The sequence below is a fragment of the Colobus angolensis genome, unplaced genomic scaffold (assembly GCF_000951035.1).
Source record: "Colobus angolensis palliatus isolate OR3802 unplaced genomic scaffold, Cang.pa_1.0 Scaffold133, whole genome shotgun sequence".
Classification (NCBI taxonomy): Eukaryota; Metazoa; Chordata; class Mammalia; order Primates; family Cercopithecidae; genus Colobus; species Colobus angolensis.
The window spans coordinates 241,133-248,955 of record NW_012114411.1 but is presented as its reverse complement, the minus strand read 5'-3'; the positions used below and the strand labels follow the sequence as shown (position 1 = coordinate 248,955).

Genomic DNA, 7,823 nt, shown 5'->3' with positions numbered 1-7,823 from the left:
CCTGTTGCCTGGTAATAGATAGCTGAACTAGCTGGAGACAGACACAGGAGAGGCATCAGCATGTAGAGTGGGGTTTCTCAACCCTGGTGATACTGACATTCGGATAACTTTTTTTGGGTGGGGGGCTGGGGGCTGTCCTGTGTATTGCAGGACGTTCTGCAGCATCCTTGACCTCCACCCTCTAGTTATCAGTAGTACCCATGCCCCCACACCAAGCTGTGACAATCAAGAATGTCTCCAGGTATCGCCATATATCCCTGGGCCAATACTGCTCTCAGTTTAGAACCATGGATCTAGAAGGTTTTTAAGTCATAGGACTAGATTGGATCCCCCTGGATTGAGCTTGGATAAAGGAGAGACCAGAAGTCTGGCCTGAGGCCCCTCCTGCCACCATGGGTGGAGATGGAGCCCACAGGCACTGGGCTGGCAGCCAGGGACAGGTGATGTGTGTGGACCCTCCTTTTCTCCTCTGTAAAGTTAAAGGCATGGACTAAATCGCCACCTCTGTTTTGGAACTGTACTGATTTTACGTTGGAGGGAGCAGGAATGTGACAGCTATGGGGGTTTCAGGGCAGACCATTTTTAGTTGACCAGGAAGAGCACTTCACGCCAAAGTGTGTCTGAAGCCCTGGTTGAACCAGGAGCTAAAAAGAAGATCCTGTTGTGAACAGCTGTGAAATAGGACCCTGCTGAAGACACCTAGCGGGTCACAGCATGGGGCCAGGAAGGTGCTCTGCTCCATCTCTGCCCCTGAACCACATGTCAGCTGGGATCAGAAGCCAAGGTGGAGACGGTGTCATGGCTCCTCCCAGCCACTTTCCCTCTACTGATACAGGCGGCCCTTGGGGAACTCACAGGGACCAAATGTCACAAAGTGGCCAAGCCTGAAAAACTGATGCAACATGAAAAAACAACAAAAGCCACCCAAGTCAACCTTATCGATCCCTTTGTCACTTGCAATGATCAAGTCCTAGATGACTTTCAGAGTTGTTAAGAATGGTGTCAGAGCTGGAAGGAGGAAAGAGTAAATCCAAAGTAGTAAATGTTCCTTCCTGGCCGGCTCAGCAGATGGACATGTATTCATCCCAGGTGAGGGACTTGCGGCCTGGGCTGGCGGTGTGTGGGTGCAGAACTGCATGGAATTCCAAATGCCCCAGATGGTTTGGGGCCAAGTCCTTCGGAGTTCAAGCTTCACAGGCGGAGCCTGGTCCCAGGCCTGCTGGGCACTGGTCCTCCTGGGACCCCCAAGCAAGCCATTTCTCACCTCACTTCTGCAGCCAGCAGGCTCAGGTACAAATGACTGTCACCAAGGGACACAGCGAAGAAGCCACTAACTACTGACAGCAGGGCACACTGTCACATTGAGTACAATGGAAAGGCTGGGAAAAAATGGTCCATCTGAGCCAGACATAAATCAGGGAAGTCACTACGAAGATTTTGCTTGCAGAAGAAAAGCTCAGGGACCTGGTTTGAGCTCAAGGGACCTGGCTGAGCCAGATGTACCTGAGTTCCAACCCCAGCTCTGCCACTTACTAACCACAAGACCTTCAACTATTTAATGCCTTGGAGTTTATTTCATCTGGAAAACAAAAATGAGCGTCTCCTGCAGTATGACAAGGATCAGAGATAGCAGGTGCGAGGCTCGTATAATAACAGTCCTGGGCACTCAGTAGGCACCTAGTGAATGCACTGCCTATTTTTAACACACCTAGGCCAACTACAGATGGTTCATGATCTCTAATGCTGGCTTTTAAATGGTCACCCCAGCCTTGGAATGGGGGCAATTATTTAAAGCAGAGGGGTCTTCTGGATCTCATAGGCCACCCAAGTGGCAAGAATCGTGTGCTACAGCCCACAGGGGACTCTCCCCATGTCATGCCCCTTTGCATGGGTGTGCTGTCTTAGGCCATTCAGCCTGCTGGAACACAGAACCACAGCCCAGTGGCTTATGAACAACAGACATTTATATCTCACAGTTCTGGAGGCTGCAAAGTCCAAGGTGAGGGTGCCAGCTCCGCGACTGCTGAGGACCTGCTTCCTGGTTCATAAACGAGGCCTTCTAGCTGTGCCCTCACATGGAGAAAAAGGGTTAAGGCAGCTCTCTGGGGCTGTTTTACTGTTTTTTTTTTTGTTGCTGTTGTTGTTGTTGTTTTTTCCAGATGGAGTTTTGCTCTTGTTGCCCAGGCTGGAGTGCAGTGGCACGATCTCAGCTGATTGCTACCTCCGCCTCCCAGGTTCAAGTGATTCTCCTGCTTCAACCTCCCAAGTAGCTGGGATTACAGGCATGTGCCACCATACCCAGCTAATTTTTGTATTTTTAGTAGAGACGGGGTTTCGCCATGTTGGCCAGGTTGGTCTCGAACTCCTGACCTCAGGTGATCCGCCTGCCTCGACCTCCCACAGTGCTGGGATTACAGGCATAAGACACCACGCCCAGCCTGGGGCTGTTTTTTTAAAGTCACTGATCCCATTCACAAGGGCTCCATGCTCATGATCTCATCATGAGCCCCCCAAAGGCCCCACCTTCCAACACCATCACCTTGGGGGTGAGGATTCAACACAGGAATTTGGGGAGGACACAGCATTGAGACCACAGCACACGGCATCTGTCTCCCAGGGAGCACCAGCAGCAGGGTGAAGAGCTGCAGGAGGAGCACTATGGAAAGAGGCCTGAGCAGAACCCATGGGGCTCTTGTGCACACACATATGCACATGCATTCGCACTGGCACCGAGGCACCAGCAGGGTCTGTCCCTGGGGCTGCCACGTGGCCGGGCTCTGAGGGAAGCAAACTGGAGTGAGGGTCATGGGTCCCTTCTCACTGGCCGGACACAGGACACGAGGCCCTGAAACTCCCAGGACCTCTTGCAAACTGGGTGTGGAACTGTGCTTCCTCTGAAACTGCACTCCCAACCTCTGGCCACACAAATCACTGCTAAAACACAGCCCGTCTGGGGCAGGCTGGAGACCCAGCCTTTCTCCCAGGCTCTCTAATGTCTGCACCAGTTTGAGCAGCGGGCTTTAACCATCTTTCCAGCTTAGAAACCCCACTCTGTTCTCATTAGCTGATTGGAAATCAGAGTCCGCCTGCCTCAGGAAAATGACTGTTCTGGGAGGAAGGGCTTCTCATTTCCCATGTGCTCTCCAGTGAGGCCGGCTGCTTGAGGCACTGGCTCGGGGTCTGAGCAAGGCCAGCTCTGCCTGGGAACAGAGCAGCTGCGCCAGGCAGGGTGTTTTATAGGGTGCTGGGAACATGCATTATTTAGATCATGCCCAAGGAGAGAAGCTGTTTACAAATGGGGAATATTATTCATGTCCAGGCTTGGTCTGGAATGAAGAGACAGGCTTGATTCCATTGTTTCTGCCCGTCTCCAGCACAGTCAAGCAGGTCCCTGTGGTGGCCGGGAGAGGGCACTAGTGACCCACACATGTTGTCTTAGCCAGCGTGAGACAAGCCCAACTTCCTGTCCAGGCCAGTTTGCAAAAGTACCTGCTAGCTTCCCTATAGGTGTACGAGGAACACGCACCCACCCCCAAAATACTCGGTGGGCCTGTGCATGGATGTCCACGGATGGGTTCACATGCACGCAATCGGCAAAGACAACGGGCAGGTGGTTTGGGTCAGGTTTATTAGATTGTTATGAATCCCAGTTTTTCCTCCTAAAGCAGGCCCACACAATTAGATCTGCAAATCCAGAAACCTAACAAAGGCCTTAAGTTCCAAAAGACTTTTTCTTCCTACAAAATTCCCTTCATCAGTACCGTGATTTCTGCTTTTCAGTGTTGACCCCAAACCACGTTCCTGAGTCATGGCTCCGAGTGGCCCAGCATTAGTAAGCCCAGCATGCAAGGACTTGACAGAACTCTGAACCGCTTTCAGGCACCTGATTAGAAAAAACTGGCGAGTCTCCAGTCAAGTAATTTAGAGGCCTTCTGGGGGTCAGAACATGAGAACAGAGACCAGGAACCTGCGCAGGGCTGTCAGGAGATTTTTTGCCCCATTTTCTGAGGTCTGTCCTTGGGAAGTAAAAGCTACTTTGGTTCATCCAACTGGGCGATTATGAAATGGGGTTTCTGAAGACTGGACTTCCTTGGAACTTAAGGCCTCTTTTTTGTCATATTTTCCCCTTTTCCTTCTCAAAAACTTTAAATTTTATCAATTTAAAACTTGATAAATATAGTCTAGCATTAAGTTTCTAGGAATCAAATCTAATAAGCCTTGATTTCAAAAGTTTAAGAGAGAATGGGTTCTTATCCAGACAGTAGGGCTGACTTCAAGGTTTCAAGCGCTTTACTGTGGAACCTTCCAGCATGTCAAGTGTTGAAGAGGACAAGAGCTGTCAGCACAGCTGTCTTTTATTAAACAAAGGCCTTGTGATTTGATTTGCACAGTTATAAGACAGTTTATGAACAAGCTCTGACAATCAATTTGTAATACACAAAGTAGAGTCTTAAGAAATATTTACTGAATGGTGGCTCACACCTGTAATTCCAGCATTTTGGGAGGTCGAGGGGGATGGATCACTTGAGGTCAGGAGTTTGAGGCCAGCCTGGCTAACATGGTGAAACACCATCTCTACTAAAAATACAAAATTAGCCGGGCGTGGTGGCACATGCCTGTAATCCCAGTTACTATGGAGGCTGAGGCAGGAGAATCCCTTGAACGTTGCAGTAAGCTGAGATTGCGCCTCTGTACTCCAGCCTGGGTGACAGAGCGAGACTCCGTCTCAAAAAAAAAATTACTGAATGAGTTTAACGGAAGTGTTGACCTTGACAGAGTGGAAAACATCCTCTTAGTCTGAAGACACTTTAGCCAGCTGTCACCTGCTGTAGTGTGGAGCCCACTTCCAGCCCACTGTCCTAAGTGTGTGTTCACAAGTATCTGTCTTCACAATTTCCCCACAAACACACATTTCTGCAAAAACTAACAAAGGGGCACTGCAAAAGAAAGGAATCCTTCCCTAAACTTCTTGGTCCTACTACTGGATTTCCCTTGGATCTTATTTCTCTTGCGTCATAGGCATGTGAGCAACTGCTAATTTTCATAGTTGATGCTGAAGTAGATCATATACATTAGAAAGCAATAGCTTCTTTACTTAGTGTGGTCTAAGACTCTGCCCCCCTTTTTACAGATTTCCAATTAAGAACAAGGAGGCGCCGGGCGCGGTGGCTCACGCCTGTAATCCCAGCACTTTGGGAGGCCGAGGCGGGCAGATCACAAGGTCAGGAGATCGAGACCACGGTGAAACCCCGTCTCTACTAAAAATACAAAAAATTAGCCGGGCGCGGTGGCGGGCGCCTGTAGTCCCAGCTACTCCGGAGGCTGAGGCAGGAGAATGGCGTGAACCCAGGAGGCGGAGCTTACAGTAAGCCGAGATCGTGCCACTGCACTCCAGCCAGGGGGACAGAGCGAGACTCCGTCTCAAAAAAAAAAGAACAAGGAGGCACTTTTTCTGCAATAAGAACACTGTTGGTTTACACTTAAGGAAGGTTTAGGAGATATTATTTTATGATGTTACAGGAAGGAAGAAAGTTTTGTGACAAAAACAGACTTCACTGTAGTTAACAAAACCACTTTGCAACACGGCTCCTTCTTGGGCAGATTCAACATACCACGCACAGGAGATTCATGTTCTTGAAATGCAACCGTTGCAAACCCAAGACACTCCAAAAATCACCTACTCTAAATCCGTTCTAGAACAAGACAGACTGTTGACGAGGAGTGAGCCAGCGACACTACTATCCTAGGCCCTTGATACTGGCATTATGTCAGCACGCTATTCTATCTCACGGACAACCATTCAGTGCAACAAAACTGAATCACAATTGTGTTTCAAATAAGACTACAAAATATGTGCCATTAGGAAGACAAAGAAAACCAATCGGCAAACCTAACCAGTGGTACTGAGGGTACACGTGATGGAAATGCAGTGATTTCACAAATTGATGCCCTGCGTCAGAAGCTACAGAGGAACAGGCAGGCGGTTGGCTCTTCCCTCCCTGCCATTAGAGGGAAAGTCATGGCCCATCTAGCCAGAGACGCTCTGGGCAGAACGTCCTGATACGAAAGGCACTTTTAACAAGCGGGATCTTGAATCCTCGCGTGCATTGGAGGAGGAACTCCAGAGAAGGCTGGGAGGCAGAGGTGGGTGGGGGAAGTTACATTACCTTTCTAGGCACTGCTCTTGCCAAGGCAACCCCAGGGGTAGAACAGAAGAGCCCAATGTTCACTCCAGGAGTGGCAAAAGAGGACTTGTCGCTGGCCACGGCAATGTCACAGCTGGCAACCAGTTGACAGCCGGCAGCTGTGGCCAGGCCATTGACCATGGCAATGACGGGGACAGGGTGGTTCCGGATGAGCATCATGACCTGCAGGACAAACACACCCACTTCAGTTCCACCCAGAGGGAGGCACGACATTAATGACTAGCTTTTTTTAGACAGAGTCACGCTCTGTTGCCCAGGAAGGAGTGCAGTGGTGAGATCTTGGCTCACTGCAACCTCCTTCTCCCGGGTTCAAGCGATCCTCCTGCCTCAGTCTCCTGAGTATCTGCGACTACTGGCATGGGCCACCACACCCAGCTAAATTTTTTTGGTACTTTTAGTAAATATGGGGTTTTACTATGTTGGCCAGGCTGGTCTGGAATTCTTGACCTCAAGTGATCCACCCACCTTGGCCTCCCAAAGTGCTCAGATTACAGGCGTGAGCCACCACGCCTAGCCAACGCCTATCATTTTATAAGACTTTTCTGTTTCCAGAGCACTTTTCATATGTGTGAGTTTATCAGATTCTATGGAAAAAGGGTCAAAAAAGGCACAGAAAGCCCTAACTCCTATTAAATATCTATTCTGAACCAGGCAGTGTCATTTGGTCTTTCTGAGAGCCTCATGGAGACAGAGCCCTATTGTACAACAAGGACACTAAGCTTGGTGGGGGCTGCTGCAGGGGGTGGCCCCAAGCTTAGCTTTTGAGAAGTGACAGACTCCCACCTGCCTTCCTGGCAAACGTGCTGAAGAATAGTGTGGATTTTTATCTCTGGGGAACAAATCAAACCCTTCAGAGACAGTTCTGTTTTCACCGCGCCTGTGTGAGGCTCTTGTGCTAAAAGTCTGAAGCTGGTATTTGGTGCTTCCTTGAAAAATTAAGGTGGAAAGGACCCTTGAAGGCAGTTTTCTTAATAATTACTTCTCAAATTACCACCATGAAGACTCTCTCAATTCTATTAAAATGGGGGCAGGGGGACTCTGCTGTCATCAAAGTAAACAAAATTCCTAAAATAGAGCCATTGGCACAGAGAGGAGAGACAGAAATGTGCTAATATGACCCCTCCAACCAATACATTTCCAGAACTTTAACTTATTTTTGCAGCTTATGTTTTCATGCCACAGAGTGTGTTGCTATGGTAACTGCAATTTCTAAAGTGCTGCTCTTTGAACCTTGGCAGGGAGAGAGGATGGGAATGAAATTTGGGTTACTTTCCCCAAGGCAGGTATTCAAAGATAAACGACCTTCATTGATTTGAAGATTCTGTCTAAGAAGCTTATCTTTTATATCCATAAACATTTGATATTCATTAGCTTTCTTCTAAAATAACCAATTTTATATTTAAGGCTGTGGTATCCTATCCTATAGCAGGGCTTTTTGACTTTTTTCAGGGGAGGTTTCCTTTAAAGAACCTGATAAACACTAATGACATTCCCTAGGATAAATGAGGAAATGCATCCTCCTCAGAAGAACACAGACGGGTGGATCACCTGAGGTCAAGAGTTTGAGACCAGCCTGGCCAATATCATGAAACCCTGTCTCCACTAAAAAAAAAAAAA

General features: G+C 48.6%; 1 protein-coding gene across 1 annotated transcript in view; it reads right to left on the bottom strand.

Annotated features, from left to right (window-relative positions):
- ECHDC3 (enoyl CoA hydratase domain containing 3) overlaps nucleotides 1-7,823 on the bottom strand; it is a 34,174-nt gene that overhangs the window by 5,564 nt on the left and 20,787 nt on the right. Inside the window, exon 6 of the mRNA XM_011934285.1 lies at nucleotides 6,168-6,368. Coding sequence (XP_011789675.1) covers nucleotides 6,168-6,368 — 201 coding nt within the window. The remainder of the gene's footprint in view (nucleotides 1-6,167; nucleotides 6,369-7,823) is intronic.